Source organism: Gavia stellata, chromosome 8 (genome assembly GCF_030936135.1).
Source record: "Gavia stellata isolate bGavSte3 chromosome 8, bGavSte3.hap2, whole genome shotgun sequence".
In the NCBI taxonomy this organism is placed as follows: domain Eukaryota; kingdom Metazoa; phylum Chordata; class Aves; order Gaviiformes; family Gaviidae; genus Gavia; species Gavia stellata.
Window position 1 is genome coordinate 5,539,682 of NC_082601.1, and position 22,063 is coordinate 5,561,744.

Here is a 22,063-nt window from a genome sequence, read left to right on the forward strand (position 1 = left end):
AATCAGCTTATTCTCCTGTCACAAACTAACTGTATCTGCAGCACTGACTGCCAACACACACCGACCAAATCTCTCTGCACTTGCTTACGATGGGTTGCTAGAAAGTCATGTCAGAAAACTGTCAGTGAAAACAGAGGGATACTGAAAAACTAGATTAGCTTAGGAAATCATTAGATTTTTGCTCAATAAACTGTACACAGCTAAAGAAATTAATAAATAGTTCTTCACTTTGAGGTGCTGTTTTTCATGCCATGGGATGGAAAGAACCTACAAGTTTCCCAAAGCAGTTGCGCTGGTGTGATTAGTTCCCTGGTGTGATGTCACACCAACTGAGAAACTAGGATAAGGAAGGGGAAGAGAGAGGGATACAGCGTCCCTCCCAGCATCTCACTGGGACGAGATACTCTTCAGACGCTTGAGTGAGCACTGCATTGCTGTAGCTGCCCTCCAGTTTCCACGCAGTAGAAGGCACCGAGAGGCACCTGCCAGCAAGCGCTGCCGATGGCTTCAATGGCAAATGAGGAGTAGTGACTGTGACGGCAAGAACTTACCATCAGCAACAAACAGCTGTGAAAATAAATATTTCAGAAATGAAAAGTGAGCGGAAGGATGGCTTAAGTCAAGTAGGCAAGAAGAAACAATACATGTCATGAAGGTCTCTAAGAAGCTCCTGACTCAGCGGAGATGTGCGGAGATGGGCAAGAAGCAACGGATGGCAGGCTATGGACTTGCTTTGCTGGACTCAGCGAGAAAGGAGCTGGTGTGGGAACAGGCAGAAGAAATGATCTAGCTTACCCGCAGCAATGGCGATGATAAAATGGACTTGACTAAGGGAGGCCAAGGAAAAAGAAAAATATGAAGATACATGCCCTGATGAGACCATCTTCTCCTGGCTGAGCACTGGAGATGAAGGTTCACCCAGGAGAAAGAGGGGGTATGAGGACCAGAAACCCCATGAACAAGTGGAAACAAATAAACTCAAGAGGTAAACCAAGCAAAAAAGAAAACTGATACAAATTCCCCCAGTGCACACACACAGAAAACCAACTTTGCAAGTAATAGAGGCTGAATTATTTCCTTAACCTGGGCAATGACCTTCCAATTACCTTTAAAAAATGCTTATGGTTTGAATCAGGTGCTGGCTGTGATATGAATCACAATGTGAGCTATATGCATGATCCCAGAGCTGCAGCTAATGCCAGCGAGGTATTCAGCCAGGACAGGGACACGAATAGCTCTGGGAGACATGCACTGCAGGAGACCCCATCTGAACCAGTAACTGACAATTACAGGAATATACTCCAGGGGACACAAATGGGAAAAAAAAGGTAACTGTATTAATGGCACAAAAGCATAATGTCTATTGCTGGTACTTTCAGCTTAGAGCAATTTCAAGGCATACCATGATCTTGAAGCACATTCAGTGAGGAAAAATTAGAAACAATTCCCCACTGAGGGCTAACGAACTAATACAAAAGCATGAGCAAATCTCATTTTTAAAGACTACAGCTTTATTTGAGAATCTTAGGAAAGCTTCACAGAAAGTACCAAAAGTGGGAATCTGAAGTAGAAAAAGTGAAAAATGATCAAATACTGAAAATGAGTCAACATCTAGTAGGAAATCCCAGATGCAAACCTGCATTAGTTCCAGCACATTTCTGCACAGAGGTAAGCAAGCTCTTAGTGGAAACGACAGAAGATTTACTTGACGTTTTTTGTTGAAAATAAAATTTTTCCTCCCTAAGAGAGAAAGGTTCTGTGAGGTGGATACAGAAACATACAGATTGAGATAAGCGTAAGAGGGGAGATAACGTCTCTGTTTGTGACTAATTAAAAAGGCAGGCAAAGAAGGTTTTTTTCGCATTTTGTTAAAGGCATGTGACACCAGCTCAAGTGTTGCATCTCTGGAAGTTCATTCAGCCTTCTCTTATTGGGAAAAATCAAGACACAGCAAAGTGCTTTCAAAACTACCTGTCTCAAAGTGGAGAACTGAGGCACACAGAGCAGGCAGCTAACAACACACGTCCTTTGAAGTAGGGGAAGAAAAAAAAAAAAAATCACAGCAACCATACAGACTCTGAGGAGAGCCCCAGGATCTCTTCCTTGCTAGTTAGTTAATGGGGATGCAAGAGTTGCCCCCAGGCTACATTCACCTTTCCATCAGGCTAAGCCTGTTGGGTTCCTTTCATGTGTTAGAGCAGTTATGTCTTACACCATCTGATGAGAAAAGCTAGAGGCAGCAGATGGGAAATCGCATCCGCAAGGAACGCAGCCACCTCCCTCTCGTTTCCAAGGCTGGGAGTGGGAAAGGCCCATGGCAGAGTAGACTAAGTGGTGTATGTCCCATCAGTGTGGTCCAGAAGGAGAGATGCATGAGAAATTTGAATCTGCTCAGATCTAACATGTAGACTCGCTAGTTTAGCGAGTGATTACTGAAAAATGAATGCCATTGAAGACCTACTGCAAGAATTTGACCAGCCTCGACCTTTAAAATAAAAATGATTAAAAAGAAAAAGGCTGTGACAATCATCATGTTTTAAATGACATTTCTTCATATTGTTGATGGAGTTTTGGACAAAAGAAAGATCAAGTTGTTGGGCAAAGATTTCAATATACATAAAATCCCCAAATCAGCCCCCAAGATATCTGCAGATGTCTGCAGCGAAACACACCTATGCTATAAATACTATTTTGGAGAAGACATGACTCATAGCAGCTAAGTGCCTTTGTTTACTTGTTTATCTCTACTTATCCCAGCATTTTGATGCCTTGATAACAGGCACAAAAAGCAGGAATCAGTCCAGCACCATGCGTTTTAAAAACAGTACCTTATATATTTGAGAAATTTGACAGGAACCATGTCTCTGACTTTCCACATGCTCCATTTTAAGGTTTGAGTTTTCAAAACTAAGAGTAAGTTTCTAGGTAGCATGAGAGTACACACAGGGAACGAAACCAGCACATTACTTTCACACTCACTCCAACCATCCTATAGGTGACGCAGACTTGATATACAGCACATTTACTCGACGTATATAGTCCCCTGAGTTTATAAGGATGTATACAGCTCCTCTCTCAAACACCTTAAAATCTAACCAGGGCAAAGATGACAAAACATAGGGGAAGACCTTCGGGGGTGGGGGGTGAGGGGAGAATGAGAAGATTATTTATAATGAGAAAAAAAGCAAGATTGCTTGAAGATACAACTTAATTACAAGGGAGGATTTGAAGGAAGATAGAGAGAAAATGCTTGACAGAGAACAAGGAGACAATCATGGGAGCCACATAAAAGGATGTACAGAGCTGAAGAAATGAGAATGGGAATAGATGATGTGAGCACACATTAACCTCTCTCTTTTTTTCTCCCAGAGACTCACTCCAAAGTTAAAAAACGCTCTTGGATATTTGCCATTCAGTTGGTGAATCTGAGAACACAGCCCTGCAGGCCCATCATGGGTCTAGATTGGCCTAATAAATCACTTGTCCCAAGACAGTGCAATTAAGCCTAATTAGCTGATGCCTTTATTCCTAAACAGTCTCTTCCCAAGGGAGGTTTTAACTTTTGGTTTCTAAATTAGCTCAAGGAGCTAAATTGTTCTCATCTCCTTGGCAAAGAAACAGTTCATTTCTACCTTAGTACAGGAAACTTTATGCAGTCGGGGGACACGTATTGCGCTCCACGAATAGCTCCACGAATAGTTTATCCATACATTAGTCCACAACTGGAGCCCACTAGGACCAGTGACAAACCCTTCTGCAAAGAGCAGCGTGTACGCTTCCCTCTGTGATCGCTGACCTTCCACCGTGCTGCGTTCAGCACAGCTCCCTGGAAGTCTCTACACTGCGTGTCCAAATCCTCTCCCTGGCTGGTCCAGAGCGCTCTGTTCTGCTAAAACTTTCAGTAGTGCTGAGATACTCAGAGCTGATAGACTCCAAGGGTCATTGAGAACTGGACCATCTTAGTCTATTATTCCTAGAAGCATTTTAAACAAGAGCAGCTTTAGTTCTTTCCAATGCCGTAGACATAAAACAACCTTCCCAATCTTTTTATGACTGTTCTTTGCTCCCAACTCACATTGCTCCAAAGCTACATTATTTCCAGCAGTTTCACAGAAGCTTCGGTTATTTGGTTTGGGGATTATGGGGCTCTAATACAGAAAGGAATAATGTGGTCCCTCCTCACAGATCAAGAAAATAACTGAAGAAATACTCAGCTGGAGCTATCAGCTCTGCAAGGGGTTGAGCAACCTCTTGCAAAACGAAGTTACTGGGTAGAGAGGGTCTGCACTGGAGCAGGGTGGGGACCCAAAGAACCTGGGAAAAATGGGAAGGGGGAGATGCATGGAGCTGGAATAGCGTATTTTTGTTTATATTGTGCCAGGGTAAAAGTTCACGTACCAAAAAGCTGTGCAGGTCTCTCTAAAGAAGTAGTGAGAAGCCATTTGTGCTCTGGCATTTTCATTGGAACCAAGACACCAAAAAGGAAAGTGATCCAAGAGAAAGGGTTGATATCGCACCTCTGCCTCTGAAGAAATTGTCTGAAGATACCTTGTCTTTCTCAAAGCTAGTATGAAATAGTCTTGTTCTTTGATACTTTTTTTTATCCTATAGTAAAAGCTGACACACTCTTTGGACATCAGCTGCTTCCTGCACATACAGCATTTCTTCACATCACACAAACTTTTTAATTTTAAACTCTACCTGCTGCTAGTCTGTGCTAAAGTTAAGTCTTGGTAAATCCTTTCATTTTAAACACCAGACTGTGTACAATTTTCATTTAATCCTCTGCCAAGGCTTATCTATTATTCTCCTGGCTGCTTTACATACATTTATTTCCCTTTCATCTTTTTAAGTTGTGCCTTACTTTTTCTTACAGGGATTTGACTAGGACTTTTTTTCTTCTCCCATCGCGGGACTCTGCGAGTTTGTCCCCTCCCGTCCCTTATGCCAGCTGACAGCAGAGCTGAACTCACTGTACATTTACAGCTGCAGATACTCTGCTGTGAACACCTGACTTCTCTTGTACCTTCTATCCCAGGTGCTCCCAAACATTCACATTTCATTATAGCTAACTTGCTTCATAGATTTTAGTTATCCGTCTTTTTATAAATGGAGAAATTGAGAAACAGGAAAAAAAAAAAAAAAAAGAAATTTTCTGGAGCCCAAAAAGCCAGTCAAGCAACATTTCAGTATCAGTAGGTCACCTTAGTGCTCTCTGTGTCTTGGAAACCTCCCCTCTGCAACGTAACTGCATTTATATAGAAACTTGGTGGCACAGGATCAGCCTGCACTGACCAAACACTTTCAGTAGTGTTTCATAGCTCTGCTCCGTCCAGGTCTTTTTTTATTTGAAACCTTCCCATAGAGAAATCACTCTAGTACAATTAGCCAAGAATATATTGCATTGTGATATATAGAACAGGTATTAAAAAAGCTATTCAAGTATTAAAAGACTTCAAAGGAGGTGAGATCATGAGAAAATAGGGATATATTGAACCCATATATGTCAGATTGATTCAGTTTTACTGCTCTAAGAAGAAAGATAGAGGACTAGCAAAGGACTACCCAACATACTCGGGTACAGGTGTTAATTAGGTAATTGTACAGGTTACAACATGTAACTTTTAGACCCATAGGCCTTGCAGTGAATCAGAGAACTACGCCTAGCTAAGCCAGGGAGTGTAGGATGGTGTTTGCAGTGACACAAAACAAGGGGACATACAAGTCTGTATCATCCATAACATCCATCTGCAGCCATCAGACCTAAGGATCAAACCTTGCTCTTGGGCATAAATCCTCTACCAAGTTACTGAATTACTAGCTTTTAAAAATCTTGCAGGAAGCTTGCATATCCATAAAGAAGAGGAGCGGGATTGGTTCTGCCTTTTGCCTGCTGGGATGTGACATGGTATTACTGAATAACACTGGTTTTGGGTTGTGTAGGTTTGCAGTCAGGCTGCCACAACCTTGGTCTGCAGAGTCAAAGCAGAAAGCACTTTTGGCATGGCCCCAGCCGTTGGTGGTAAGGCTATTAAAGACATTAATAACTCTTTCTCAAGTTGCATTTTAAAAGAAAGCAGCAGCAAACATCTGTTTTGCTGTCCAGGGAGCAGGCTTTGGATGGAGCAGCACCTGCGGGGAGCAGCTGGAGGGGAACCCACTTTCTAAAACCGGGCATAGCTACAACACAAGCACCTATTTGCTTAACACTGCTCATATTAGCAAGACTCAGGGCATGGACAAAAGCATGCCTGTGGAACTAAGGGAAGTTAAAAAAAATACCTAAATGCCTTTGGTGATGGGCAGTAGCTGGGCTTGGGGGTTTAAAATTAAGCTTTTGGATGGAGCTGTTTAATTTTCAATAAGTACCTAAGTCTTTTTTGCCACAGCCTCAGTCAGTAATGGGCAAAGGCACTTGGCAAACGTTCCGAGTCTGCCTCTCTGACTTATGGTTAGAACGTACATTTTTATGTTAAAATACAATACATTATTTGGATACAAAAATAACTACCTAGTCAATAGCTTGCAGAAAATATGAAGCATGAGACAAATTAAAGAAATCTATGTAGGTGGGTAAAGTGAGTTGCACAATACTGTCCGTGATTTAAAAACAATATTTCAGACAGTTTAAGTGACAAAAGGATATCAGCTGGCTTGGAATTTAATTAGCCGCCTATGTGTGGGCCGAGATGCAAAGAAACAGTGTTTGGTGCTTCTGTTTCTGACGGAAGTTTTCTGGCCACTGGGTGTCATCCTTGATTCAGATGACAGCCAAAGACTTTCTAGATACAGCTTAAAACCTGCAACTTCCAGAGCAGTTAAATTCCACTCTATTTGATTGCACAACGTACAGCAAATTGCTCTGCATTTAAATCAGCTGTAAAATTGAATACTTTGACATAGACAAATTCTCCTTTGTCTCACTGCCTTATTTGGAGACCCGAAATGGCTGCTTGATGTGGAAAAGAAAGAAAAGTAATGCAACCGGGGCATATTAACTACAAATAATTTGATGAGTGATTATCAAATCTCAGGAAACATGAAATAACTATGATTAAATAATGCAAAAGGTCTATGCAGGAAGTTTGGAATTATACCCTTAATTGGGCCCCCGGCTGAAAAATCCTATTTCCTATAGGCAATTGTATTTAAGACATTCAGTATCCTGATTCAGTACACAAGTTAATGATTATGTATGAAGAAGCTGGTTCAGGAAAAACTAATTTAAGCTCTTACCTATAATACCAAGCCTGTACCCTCACAGAAGTTTCAAAATTTCATCAAGGTGGAAAAAAGACTCGAAGTCCTTGAAATTTTATTCATTCCTCCTATTGCTATTCTGTGATTTCTAGCTGGCCTACATTTTCTCACTGCTCAGCATCTCCCCAGCTCCCCGCAACCGGGGTCCGGAGGTTTGGCCATGCACCTGGACATGTCTGGAGGTTTGGCTAACAGGGAAGCAGAAAAGAAACTTTCCAGAAGAAATATCCAGATATTCGGAATATTTTGCCAGTGTTCACATGTGAGGATCGAATCAGCTCACAACAGGTCATATGTCATCCTAATGAGTTTTCTGTTATGGGTGACTGAGAAGAACTTACCAGTGTTATTTTGTTATCTCCTGGAAGTCTAGACAGTCTGAAACCAGCACATAGTACAGCGAAGCTGCTTATTATAATATTATTTCTCTCTGAAACCCGATTTAGTTTGCCTTCTTCAAGCTAAAATAAAAGTAAGTGCCAGCAATTTCTCCAAGCATTATAGCCAGAAAGAAATGTTTACATTTGTCAGTGCATCAAAAGTATTAATCCTACTGTTAATATACATACATAGAGTACAGTTGTATAACATTTTAAATAACTGTAGTTTTTTTTTAATGCAGCTAACCTCAGTTGATAGCACAGCTTTTCATGGATTATACAGTCTTTGAGAACACAGATCTCCATGTAATGCTTCCTAGCTTTACCAGTGGATATAATTTAATGAAAACATGCCAGTATTAAAGAGCTATTAGACACAGAGTTGAAATTGTCTTTGATTTTGTTCACCAGCCAAAGACTTCAATGATTTAAAAAAATCCATTTTTAAAGGAAGATGTTAAATATTCTCTTTACATTAAACAGTCTCATAGGCATTATTTAGGTTACTTGTTTTTAATATTATAAGCATTCTCTTTTATGATTATATTTAGTTTAGAACTCATAGCAGACTTCAAGGAAGAAATGCATTTAAGATGTGAGCATGTACATTAAGAATTTCAAAATTTACTAAAATTAACATAAAACAACCCTTCTGAGGTAACAAAGTCAGGTAACTGAATTATGTAAACTTGTACTACCCTTTTCATCGATGCATTAAGTCAATAGCTAGGCCAAGGAGGTTTTTTTGATGCAGGGAGTTTCTTCTGCATCTATACATATATACATACATAGATACACATGTCCATAGTCTATGACTAGGAATCTATACACTTTCTCACTTTCAGATCTCAACTCAAGGGGAAGATATTTTCCCATTTAAACTTCACAGCACCTTTTATTTGGGTATAGAAATATACTTACGCTGGTTTAATACTCTGGGAATGCTTCTCATGAATGTAGGCACCAGCGAGGCCTCCTGCTCCAGAATTTAAATACTGCAAAGAATAAATCAACATGTAAGTGGCATGCTCATTATCTAAAAAGTATAGCTTTCCTTCCCTCACCCCGCTCTATAAAACAGACCAATTTTAACATTTCTAGTGGTTTCTAACTGGAGATCTTAGCATTTGTCTCAGAGTCCTGATGTAGGTAAAAGCAGATTCATTTTTTTCAGATTACTTCTAAAAATATCTTTCTTGGCTTATATATGATATTTGAAGTCTAACAAACAAAAAGCTAGAAAATTGAAGTACGGCTGAAACAGTCCTATTCAATAATACATATAGCAAAGTCATCAAACAATTCGTCTGACTATATCTGTTGATTCTTAATATCGAGAGAAGTCAAAGGAGCTAAAGATACCTCATCCTATGACCTGAAATTATTTGAGTTTAGGCAACAATATTCTCTTATTTAGGGACTACTTAAGAAATACTATAGCCGCAAGACCTTCTCGGTGTGGGAAATAAGAGAAGAGTCTCTGACATTGTGACCACAGAGCAGACTGTGTTTCAGAGCAGATGTTTAACTAACACTAGCATCCATCTCACATCCGCAAGACTTTGCAGGTCATTGCCACTATTATCTTTTGGAACCTCTCATAACAAAGCCACCACTAAAGTCAGTGTCCATCTCCTCGTTGTGGCCGGTTCAAAGATTCAGCCAAGCCTTGATCAACAGTTCAGGTGCAGTTCTCACTCACCTGACCTGTTTGCTGACCCATCATATAAGTGACATTATGGAAAATAGGCTCAAACAATGAATCTATTTTACCTTGTAGGAGCACCAGCAGGCAAAATCTACTCCCCAGTCATGCAAATGAAGTTCTACATTCCCAACAGCATGAGCCAGGTCAAATCCAACAAAGCAACCCTGCAGGAAAGAGATAATTAATATACTACTTACCAAGGTAATCATTACTATAAAATTATTCTGAAAAAAGTATCTTTAGAACTGTATGTACTTGCTCTCTATACAGGCATGCTAGCAAGTCCCATCTGCTTTGAGTTATTACTAGAAACAAGCTTTCTATATCATAGATACATAAAGAAATCATGAATCCTTTCCTGAGCTTGTCTTCAAGGACGCTTGGATATGGTTTAGATTCCTAAGTTTTTTCTTGGGCAGTAAAGTGGAATCCCTTGAAATAAGTATTCAGAATGAATGCATTATTTCAAACCGTTGTATAACATGACAAGTTGTAGACAGAGACAAAATAGTAATGTACATAATGATGCCAGTCACTCATGAACAATTGCGTTCTGCTATATACTTAAGTTCTCCCTGATATTTAAACTATGAGGATCTTGCTCTTTGGGAATCCAAATGGGTGAGATAGCACTGATCTTCAAGGACTTTTGTACTTGTCCCTAAAATGTTGCAAAAGCATTCTGTCATTTCTCTGTGAAAAGTGTTGTATTTTTCATAACAACAATTTGCACAGGGCACTGAGGAAAAAAAAAGCATGTGAGGACCACAGATGTATGGCTCAAAAAGTGGCAGTTTCACACAAAAAATAACCACTGGATGGCAGCATTTTTAAAGTAAAAAGTTCTTCCAAGCTTTGCTATTTATTTAAGTGCAGAGAAATAAAACTGCCTTTTGTGCCTGGACTACAAATTAAATGCTATTTTCCATTCTGCTTTTAAAATACAAACAGCCTGCTTGCAAGCAGCATGGTAGGAATAAGAGTGAGAGCACAGGCTTCATAAAAACCAGCATCCAATAATAAAACAAAGGTTTTTTTAAAGGATCTCTTGCTGTTTCTTGCATGAAGGGAGCCTTAGCTAAATTATTTAAATGGAACTTTGGTATATTTAATCTTCTGTATAAACTAGATGACAATTCGAATGAAGCAGCATTTTAAGAAGATGTGACATACTAATTCTAATGGAGGCGTTAGTGAAGTTATCAGCTTGAGAAGTCGCTCCAAAATGATGGAAAGAAAACTCACTGCCTTAGCATTTACACGATCTAAACATTTGCTCTTAAACAGAACCAAAGTTCCAACAAATAGTCTAGCCTTCACACCCTCGGTGGCTTGTCTTAACTCACTTCTGAGTGTCCCTGTGAAGACAAATCAACTGAAATGGTGAAGCTAATGCATAGAAGCTTAAGCACACTGAATGCCCATGGGAATATCCTCATTCAGAGATAAAATGACCTTGGTTCAGAGAAATAAGCTACAGCAACTAAAGCCAACCTGCTTTTGAACGAGAAGGTTTTCGTAGGCATTTAAGGCATTAACTTCAAAACTTCAGTTGACTGGATTTTAACATTTACAGGTATTCCTTGTGCATGTCTCACACAAACTTTTTTGAAGAACTGCTATGAGAGATTCATTGGTTGCACTGGAAACTGGGAATAATATGATATGCTGAGAGTCTTGCAGAATGTATGTGTCTGGCAGTACATTAACAAAATTAAATAAACAAAAAAACCAGCAGTTGCTCATAAAAAAAAAAGCCCGTAAGAAATTTAATTCTATGGTAAGTCTTGTGTTAAAATCAGTTGTCCTTTCCCTATCAGTAAACTGATAAACTCCATAAAAAAATTGCATTTAAGCACAAGATGACAAATTAGGAAAAGGCAGTAGATGAGAGGTAGGACAAGACTCCGTAGGACACCAGCAGGTTGGATGCCCTCGCTGTCATGGTACTATAATGAGGCTCCATAGCCACATCTATACCTGTAACCTCAACGCACACAAACTTTTCCGGGCACTGACACCGGCTGGCACGGATCGGCTTGCACCCATGCTGTGGGCTCCTAGCCCTCAAAAAGGACAGCCACCGACGTGCCACCCATGGGTCATCTTCCTGAACTTGCTTTAACTGCTCCTCAACGCTTTGAAATGGGTTGGTAAATCCTGCCGGACACCGTTTAACTTACTAACGAGGCACAGCCTGAAAATCCGGGTTCAGTGCTGGCAGGTTTCCCGCATCATCTCGGAAACCCTTACTCGTACCGTTTTGATCAAGTTGTCATCTGCAAGATGGGTGGTGCTGGTTTGCTTTCCCAGGGAAGGCGTCTGGCACTCGAGTCGCACAAACAGCAAATGTTTAGCCACACAGATTGCATGGGAAAAAGTAAAACAAACTGAAACAGCTCTCCCTGCACAAGCCACGCAGAACAAGGACTGCGTGGGAACATCGCTTCCCCAGACTAGAGGGAAAACAGAGCTCTCCATCTGCTCTGGGCAAAGAAGAGGACGTGTGCTCTCCCCTGCCTCTTCCGTTTTATTCTAACATCTAAAAGTCATTTCTGCAAAGTGTCTGGGTAGCTGCTGATAACCAGCAGGTAACAACTCAGCATGGACAATGACATTTGCAGAGAGGGAGAGAAATGACAGCTTCACACCAGCAAAGCTGGGACATTTAGAAGGAGAGACAGGAAAAGAAATGAAGATGAAGGATCTTAAAGCTCTTCCTACTGGGACTCAAGAGATTAAAATACTTTACATACGGTACGGAGTCAGTGGAAAGTACAATATAACTTATGAAATTAAAATTGTATTTGAAAGCTAGAGTCTCCTAGAAGTCAGCCATTTCTTCACTTGTAGAAGAATAAAACGACTCAACCCCCTCCACCCTCTAGAGCACGCTCAGAAGTATCAAACAAGGAAAATGGTTACATCCTCTTCAGCCTGCTGATGAGTCTCTTGCACAATACGTAGTAATTTTGATTTATCTGAGAGACCTAAGATGGAAAAATAGCCTGAGGTAATTTTTCAAGCTTAATTTAGTTCATTTAATATTTAATGACTTAATGAAGCTGTCTATGTGCAGAGCTTTCACTCTGGGAGGAATCTTAACATACATAGAGAACTTAGGAAATTGGCTTAAAAAATGTAAAAGGAAATCAGTAACTTAATTCATAAATGATTGACCTCAAGAATCCTAGGACATTTTCCAGACCTCCTGAGCTTGCAGCTCAAATCTCTAGCCAAGCCCTGATAGGGCACGACACTGCAGGATTTTATTTCAATTGTAGATTAAAAGAATTATGAAGACCATCTGTGTAGGACTTTTCTCTCTGCTACACTGGCTGACGAATGATTTTTTTCCCTCTTCTTCTCATATGACACTTCCACCTTGTATTTTCCCCTTCTGACTTTCTTGCTTGTCAGCTCTCCCCAACCTATTTTCTGTTCAGAAGCAAGGGGTCATTCACTACCCTTCATCACAAGGAAGGGGAGCCTTGCATTTTTGCTATGAACATGATTTCTTGGGCTTATCCTCTTTTAATATACATTTTGAAGGACTTCCAACATTTCTGTGATAATGTCATGTATAAGACGATCGTTCTAACCACTGCTGGTTTCATCAGGTCCAGAGGCTCTTGAAGGAGATGTGGTCTTTAAGTCCACACATTTACTGTCCTGAAAGCTTGTCAGCCCGGGGACAGGGACTGGTTGGATGCCACCAAACAGAAATTAAGCCCATACGCATTACATAGGTGCTAATGACTCTGGTTCAGCAGTTGATTTTTTGTTCTCCTCTAACCCAACAGCAGCTGCTAGTATCAGCTCTGACCTGGGAAAGAGGAGAGGAGCCAATTGCTTTTGAAGATGCAACATTTTGGGTTTTTTGGTAACCAGAAGCCCTGAGACTGAAAGAAGCAGCAGAATGCAGGACTACCTCTTACCAATATTAAGGCAGCAAACTCTTCATGAGTTGCTGATTTCTTAGCTATTTAAGTAAATATTTGCCATATGCAGATGTTTAAGTGTGGTGTAACAGTATGTTACATAGCGGTTTTGTATGAACATGTAAACGTCGCTTAACCCGGAGGGCAGAATCCGTAAGGACATTGAGCTGAGTGTATCTGACAGTAGGGAAATAAAAACAGGGCTGGCTCAGGCTTTTCAAGCCTTATGGGTACTCAAGCAGTTCTTCAGGCTGAATTACTTTTTTTTTTTTTTAAATACATTAATGACATTTTAGGTCACGAATCTACCCGGACCCCAGTCCTATGCGCTCTAACCACAAAGATGCTGGTAATTAATATGTTTTTTTTCCCCTTTTGAAAAGTCTCTGGAAGAAGAGATTCAATTCTTCATTATGGCATTTCTAACAGTCATGCAGGTGGAAACGGGCCTTTGACATCTATCTGTGCCTGCTGGAGTACTGAACTGCTGTCAGAAAGTGCTCTCCTCTTCAGTAACGTGATACAGTCTCCATATAAAGTGTGCAGTGTTTTTGTGTATATCATGTGGAAGCACACATGCCTGAGTTAATATTATAGTTTGCACCGCTTTATAGAAATTTTAAGCTCTCTCCACCAAGTCCTGATTATCTCCTCAGATAATATAGACATCAAATGCATTTTCCCTCCATATAATAAACTATCAGTGAATACTCTTCCCCCAGAACACAGGTTCTCAGCCACTTTGAGGTAGCTTATAGCTTTCAGTGAAACTGCATCACTTGCACTCATCCAAGCATGTGTCCCACAGTCCAGAGAGCATCTTTAGAGAGGCCGTAAAGTGACAGGCTTTTCCCAGGTTGTTCATATTTACAGTAGAGAAGAAAGATTTCTCTCTCAGACACCTTTCAGACACATCACAGAGCAGATTTCGGGGAAGAAGCACTGTAGGCACGTAGGCGTGGGCTGCCGAACGAAAGCTTTGCTGCCACAAGGAGCAAGAGCGAGCAGAGCGGTGGGTGGTATTGTCCTATTAATAACCCATCTTCCCTTTCAAACATTTCAGCATAGCCTTTCGATTATTTGTGTTCAAAGTACTGGAAGACCCTCAAGGAAGGCACCATGAAGGTGTTGCTTTTCCAGCTACACGGAGCTAATACACAGACCCATTTCCCCCTGCAGCTGACTCCCCCCCATTTCTTTCTTCCTTGGCTTCCTGCATCCCTGTCAGAAGTCGGTCTTGTTTTGTACTGTGTTCAGGACCAATTTTGTCGCCAGGTGCTGCTCTGTGAGAACATTTCCTTTTTATATCCCACGGGCCCTGCACGAGCTCTCACACCTGCTGTGCTCTCCCAGGGGAGACTTTACCATCACTTTCCAGCAGCATAACTTACTCCCTGACCTCTAGAAAAATTTCCACTGCCAAACCTAAAGCAACAGAAGATGCATAGCTGGATGTGAGCCGGGAACCTCTCCAGAGAGTTAAAACATTGAATATAAATAGTTAGCTGGTTTGCCATAATCCAGTGATACTAAATAAGTTTATCCATGAATGGTTTAATCTTAGATGAGATAAGGTACATCCAGTAAAAGACTGCTCCTACGGAAAGTCTGGTGACCTCCTGTTGATAAGAAGACTTAATTAAAAACTACTTTCTCCTGGATTCCTGAGGCAATTGAGATGGTTAAAGAAGTTTTACAGCTATGTCCACAGAGCACACTGCCTGCAAGCTCCAAAGGCTGAGTCATCACTAAAATACAGTCCTCTTGTGACGTTGATGTGCTCCACGTTGTGCCTGTCTCCGAAAAACCGATCAGCTGAGTCTGAACACTGCTGGCTCTGTGGGGAGCTCACCTCTCTGCTCACTGGGGGTAAAAACTGCCACAGCGTGGCTGCGGGAAAGGAGGAAAATCGTGAAAGTCTGCCAGAAAGCAAAAATCTAACGCAAGCTAACATTTAAAGAGAGATTCGAGCCGTGATTACCTCCTCCTCCACCGAACCTCTTGAAATTCTATCCTTCAAGAGAAGCCCGGTAGAAGTTAATAGTCACGAATTATCTCTCCATATAGCTTAAGTCACACCTGCAAGATTGCTCTCGCAGGGCTATTTCTTCATGCAGCACACAGCCCCCAAAAGGATCTGGGCACAGAGTGCTTTTACTTTTTATCAGAGCCCCCCAGGTTTCCACACGTGCTCTGGTTTTTTCCACAAAAAGTAGAAATTAAAAATATTTCACAAGGAAAATTGATCTAAAATTGGTGTTAAAAGGACGGGTCTGAAGCAATCCTACCTTTTCTTGGCCAGCTTTTGTTATTCTAGGGATGTCAAACAGCTGTCCCGTGTAGTACTGCACCCCACTGAATAGAATGACAGCAATAGAGTCCCCTTCCTTCTCAATTACAGCAAGGATATCTTCAATCCTCAAGGTGTCCTCCCCCTAAAACAAAGTTAAAGCACACATTTTACATCAACTCTGGCAGTAATGAAACTGTCATTTCTTATTTCATAATCTATATTTTACCATGAGCTGTGCTGCTTGCATAAGGAGATCAAAAGCAAATCCTTAGCATGGTAATGATATACAAAGGTAGTGCTATGAAGTAGCCTACAAGTAAGTTACCTCAAAAGAAAAAAATCATTAGCAAACTTATCTTGAAGGTGCCAGTTACAAAAAGCCTATTCACTTCATTTTCTAGCATGCTTCATACTCTTTAATATTTCAGACAGTTTTAATTTACAGTAAAAAAATCCTCATGCAAACAGCATATGTAATGATTTTTATGTGGCATCTGAAATTTGTGACACCGACAAGACTTGAAAGTTGTCTATCAGTTTTACTCTGTACTTTTCTGACAAACTTCATATCCCATAGGAAGCTATTATAAACCTGCCATATTTATATTTCAAAAACAATGAGTCTCACATCATCAAAAGTACAAAAATCCCCAAACCTGAGGTCATTAAGTATAGAGGAATTTCAACCAAAAAACCAAACTCATTCTTGATTCTTTATAGGAAAATTACTGCCTCATCCTCCTCCCCTCTTCCTAGCAAGGGATCATGTAAGACATACCACCACCTAGGGATCAATTAGACAGTGAAAGCCTGGAATTAAATTAAGCTTGTTACTGAAAAAAGCTTGGGCAAGATTGTTGAATTGCAAGTAACTGTTATTATCTCAACAATCTTTGCAAATCTATCAAGCGTTCAGGAGAGGGCTCTTTGCTCACAAGATGACTCAGATTTCAGAAGCAAAAGGTCACCATCAGTTTATAGTCAGGTGGCAAAGTTCTTAATACGGCAAAAGTGAAGCAAGGCAGTCTTTCAAATTAATCTGAATTGCATATTACTCAAAGCAGACCTTTCCCTTAGTCTGTGCTAATACACAGACTGCTGTTGTTCATGTTATGGCAATCTTTTACCTTAGGACATTAAAAGGACATTGGGGTTTCTCAATGAGCTCCTACATTTTGCAGTTCTCTCGAGATGCTAACAGGTTTTGCAAACAGAAAAAATAACATTTTTTTTTTATTCTATAAGGCAAATGCACTAGTTGAACCAGACAATTATAAAATGGGTTCTAATACCAAAAAATATACACAGAAACAGAATACACGATTCATGAATTTTATCTAAAAGTATCAGTAGAAATAGACTATAACTTCTACAGGCAGACAGTAGAATGTCTGATAATGTATGATACTCTCCTATGAAATATACTTCTGCCCTTAGCAATAGCAAGCAGCACCGACATATTTCTCACCAACCTCCCGTGGCTGCATCATGAGCATGCATTTTTCCACATCAAGTCCATGAAGTCGAAGCTGGGACTCAACCGCGTACTGGAAGAGATTTCCATGCAGAACATGTTAGTGCAATTACATGATAAAACAACTAAAATTAAAACACATCAGAACTTCAGAAAAGGGATTCAGATGCCTGCCTTCCATTAAAATTAACACTTGAAAGCCTAATCCAACTCCACTGAAAACTTTCTAGATTTCCCTTAGTTTGAAAAAGGTCAGAATTGAATTCATCTCACCAGACAGCAAGGATAATGTCACAGCCTAAAACCTACAGGGTAAGTTCACGGAGCAGAATGAGGGTGGAAATGTGATGGAGAATGTGCTTTACCAGACTCCAGCAAGCAAAGCCTACATGGATAACAGTCACGGAGAAGACTGAACATCGCCTCACCAGGGGCCCTGGGTACCCACTTTGCCTGGTAGCACATGCTAAATCCCAGGCTGTCACATATGTGCTGCTGTCAATGCAAACAAGGTTTGACTAGCACATATATGCTGTCCCATGCTATTCTCACATCTTAGATTTGCTGCACAGCTGGGAGGAAATGAGACCTCTAAACTCAAGATATTTTGAAAATCCTACCCACTGATTTTATCAATAAATGATGGTTCTGGAGATAGCATAAAAATCAATGAATAATACTATAAAATAATCTAAAATTACATGACAGGAACGAAAGTGACAGCAGTTGCACAGGTTATCACTGAAGTGCTGTAGAAATTTAAGAAGATGGAGTCCAAATGTATCAGTGCGCCTGGAACAAACGTGGGTTTAGTATGAACATTACTTAGAATAAAGGCAATTTGAGGTTTATACACATCTGTGCCATTTTCATTACAAATAAACCTGTTAGTAGCTTGAGTCATTTTTATCGCACCTTAGAGATCAAATTTGTTATCAATTTCCACGAGTTTACGGAGTTGATGATAAAGTAGCAGTGGGCCACAAACCCAAAGATTAATTTGCTCTAAGCTGTGAAGCACGGACTATTGTCTTCTATTTTATAGCAGACAAATTGTGTTTGAACTAGTAATCTAAAGTGCTAAGAACAAACATTTCCATCTCTGTCTGGGGATATATAAGTGTTAATGTTGTGAGTTTGTATTGATTTGGTTTCATAAAGTAAAAGAGCAACAAGAATTAATAAAACATTTACAACTTCAGTTGATTTAGGCCAGTAGTTTGCTCAATGTCTTTAAAAAGACTAATAAATCAATGTACCCATTCAATCTTTTCCTCTTGTAACATTTTTTATTTGAGCAAAAGGAATAAAGCTACAATCTGTAAAATATGCTGAGCTCAAAAGCTTCTGACAGATTTTTTTATTGTAATGTTACTTGGACAAGATGAGCTAATAAATATTCAAATCAGGCTACTGAAATTCTTTGGAAAAATATAATTAATAATAAAAATATGGTGAAATATTAATTTCTTACATGGTCAGAGGGAAAGGCTCTGGCTTCTAGAAGAATTTTATGGCGTCTTGGAGTAGGCTTAAAGAAAGATAGCTGTTAAGAACAAAAAAACCAAACAGACATGTTGAAATGTATCTAAGCAGAGATGAGAGAGATGCTCCCAGTATATAACTTAATAAAGACTGCTTTACTTTCATGCAGACTACAGAGAATCCCCCAGAAATTGCAAATATTTCTTCATCCATATAACATTTATCGAAGTAGGAAAGCATTATAATACTGTATTTCATATATCCATAACAAAGGCCACAAAAATCCAGCAGTGAAAACTTGCATTTACAGGAATCGACGGCAAAGCTTTGACTACTGCCAGGGAAGCTGGGATTTCACCCAGCTCCACCCCGCAAGCAAAAGCAGCGGCTGAAGAGTAACAAACAGTGCAAAGGAGTTGGATTTCCATTCCTGCCCTAAAACATCAGTTATTAAATCATCCCCTCCTCTGAAACAAGCCTGACCAAAGGACTAAGCCTTCTGCAAAGACCTCGTCTCAGCACCTTTAGGTGAATGGCCTTTCCTTCTCAGCTCCTTGCGTGGAGGCAAGCTGGGCTTGCCACCATACTGAGAGGACTAGGAGAAGACATAAAAGCCCTCCTGATCCATAAAAGCAGCGGTTACACAGAGGTCAGCATAGGCTGTGTACCCAAGTAGTTTGGCACGAGTCTGGGTTACAGAGGAGCAGATCTGAGTGATAAATCTTTTTGTGTGAACCACACAAAATGAACCTTCACGTCTTCATTAAGCTGAACCAGGTCTTTGGCAATACTAGAGAAGCAGAGACAGGCTGTATACAACAGAAGAGAGACCTGCCCGTAAGAAAACCACATCTAAGGCCACTATGTCATAGAAATCAAAATGAGCTGCTTTACCATCTTTATATAAAACAGCATAACTCAAGATGCCATACCTTGTATGCAACTGCATTTTATGCTTGACTGAAATTACAGCTTTGTCTTGCTCACAGTTGAACTCTTGTTTCTTAATCTTTGAAATTTGGTGTGAAATTCAAATTTGAGAAGTTACTGGTAAATGTTTCTTAAATAATAATATATCCTCCCTGAGGAATGACATGCAGCACGTGCAAGAACAGCTCAAACTTCCCCTACACAGCCCTTGAAAATATTTCTCTGTCCTGCTTTTCTGCTTAATATTAAGTGGAGCCAGGTCTTGCACAAGCCAAAGCATCATTCAAGATACATCTCCCAAGGCTTAAGAAAAGTTAGGCTATCATCCAGTGCTGTCTTTGTGAGGTCCTCAGAAAGCACGTTGCTTACATTCCCAAAGAAAGGAAAAAAATATTTGTCAACACAACATCAAATAAACATTGTAAAGACATACCATCTGGAGGTGCAAGTTAACAGTTAGCCCGTTCATTAGGGCTACTTCATGTCTTTGGGACCCTGAAATAATAATAAAATAATAAAAAAAACTGGTTAGGGGTTTTCTTTATCATTTCAGAGAAATCTAGTACAGTGTTGAGAAAGCAAAAGTATGTTTTCAGTCAATGTCTCTCTAAAGACTGGAAAGTAAACAAATGTTTGCAGTGTCATCACAATGAAATAAAAAGATTTCTTGTCTGACTCACTACACCGCACTGGCAGGAAAATATTTATTTTTTCAGGTCAGCCACAGAAAACAAGAAACAATGAAGTATTTTCATTTCCCGGCAAACCACCGGTGGATTTATTATCATTAACATCTCAGACTAAAATCAGGTCAGAAGACTATACGTAAAGCAAGACTTGCAGGCTTATTTTTGTCATAAGTTTATATGGTAAAGCAAGTCAGAGAACATATTGAGACAATCATCTATTGTAAGTGGTTACTGTAATGTCAAGCTAAATCTCACCCTTAATAAAAAAAATAGCAAAATTGGCTTATTGAATATAACAGATCATTACTAATACAGCAACTTAGCAAGAACCCGCCATGCCCACATAGTTCCAAGGAGGCTTTTCGCTACAGCTGATCACAGGCAGAGCTAATGGAGCAACAACTAATTGTTGTTATTACAAAGTATGTAGTAACAAATTCTCAAACCCTTATCAACCACTGGTGAAAGGGTTTAGGCAGGACGAGGGACTGTGCCTTGGGCAAGATGCCACTGAGATATGGAGAAAATCTGTTCCTGTTTCTTTCCATTTTGCCTGATGTCTGTTGCTGAAAAGCAGTAATTCACCCTTGACACAAATCTGTGCTTTGAGAGTCGTCTTCAGCTGGAAGATGGGCTCGTGCGCCTTGCCCTAGTCATCGCCCCAGCAGTGGAGTTCGCCGAAGGTGGAAAGAGGTTGCAGACGGGGAGGGATGAAGGCAAGTATAAGCAGGCAGGGAGGGCAACAGCCGCCCTTGAGATCAATAAAGAGGAAAGGAGAACATGATGTTGGGGTAAAAAGGGTAAGGGGAGCCACAAGAAATGGAGAGGCGAATCCTGGGTTACTCCTGCCTTGGAGGGCACACAAGGTCCCAACCAACACAGAGGAAAGGCAGCAACAGCACCGAGACACTCCACACCGAGACATATCCCACAGAGTTTAGGTTCATTGAGGTATTACTTTGCCAGCCTAGGAAAAAGACATAACCACGGGTTGAACTTAGTACAAGCAAATATAGCCAGAGAACGTGGAAATTTATAATTGGGAAAGGTTTATTCATAAATCCTTGCCAAGCAGGCCTTAGCTTCTGCCACTGCAGGAAAAGCCAAGCACTGGTCTGATTGAAGTATTCAATGGCCTTTCTTTGTGTTGCTGAAATCTGTAAGTATTGGACAAAAGATCTGTCAATAGCTGTCAGTGACTCCGGAGGACCTGGGGGGGGGGGGGGGGGGGGGTGTGTTGGGGTGCAGGAGGAAAAAGAGATGTCATGAATAAGTTCCCTCCTCCAGACACCAGGAAAATCACCAAGTTTGTGGGAAGAAATGTAAGTGGACCTAGTTCTGCATAAGGAAAAATAAGCTCTTTTCCTCCCTTAAACTGCTTTCCTCTGCTCTCTTTTCTTCCCTCTGATAGCATTGCATCTGCAGGTTCCATGCTGCTGGAAGAGGTCACCTTGTGGCTGTTCTATTGCAGATACAGAAGACAGCTAGAAAGAGTGATTGCAGCTCAAAACAGTATTATTTGCAGTCTTAATATTTCTATGGAACTCTTGAGGCTCAAAAAAGGGATAGCATCAAGAAATGGTATTGTTCTTATTTCTCCCTCTGCTCCTTCCATGAAATCTGTGGCTTTCACAGCAAATTCTGCATGAACAATCCTCTGCCTGCTGTATCTTTTCCATATAAAACAAATGGTTAATCTGTAGATCACTTTTAGCTGCATGCTAGCATCCCAAATTAAATATGACACTACATTTGTCATGTAAGTCTTGGTCTTCCGTAAATTATATATTTATTAAAAGCTTTCCATTATTGAATTTCATGCCCACAAAACAAACCTCATCCGTGTCATTGGAAAACTGTTATCCTTTATAACCTGCACTGCGTTTCAGAAAACAACCTTTCC

General features: G+C 40.3%; 1 protein-coding gene across 1 annotated transcript in view; it reads right to left on the minus strand.

Annotated features, from left to right (window-relative positions):
- KYNU (kynureninase) overlaps positions 1–22,063 on the minus strand; it is a 58,989-nt gene that overhangs the window by 15,659 nt on the left and 21,267 nt on the right. Inside the window, exons 5-10 of the mRNA XM_059820633.1 lie at positions 19,905–19,966; positions 18,531–18,602; positions 17,055–17,129; positions 15,578–15,724; positions 9,414–9,512; positions 8,562–8,635 (exon numbers count right to left, since the gene is read on the minus strand). Coding sequence (XP_059676616.1) covers positions 8,562–8,635; positions 9,414–9,512; positions 15,578–15,724; positions 17,055–17,129; positions 18,531–18,602; positions 19,905–19,966 — 529 coding nt within the window. The remainder of the gene's footprint in view (positions 1–8,561; positions 8,636–9,413; positions 9,513–15,577; positions 15,725–17,054; positions 17,130–18,530; positions 18,603–19,904; positions 19,967–22,063) is intronic.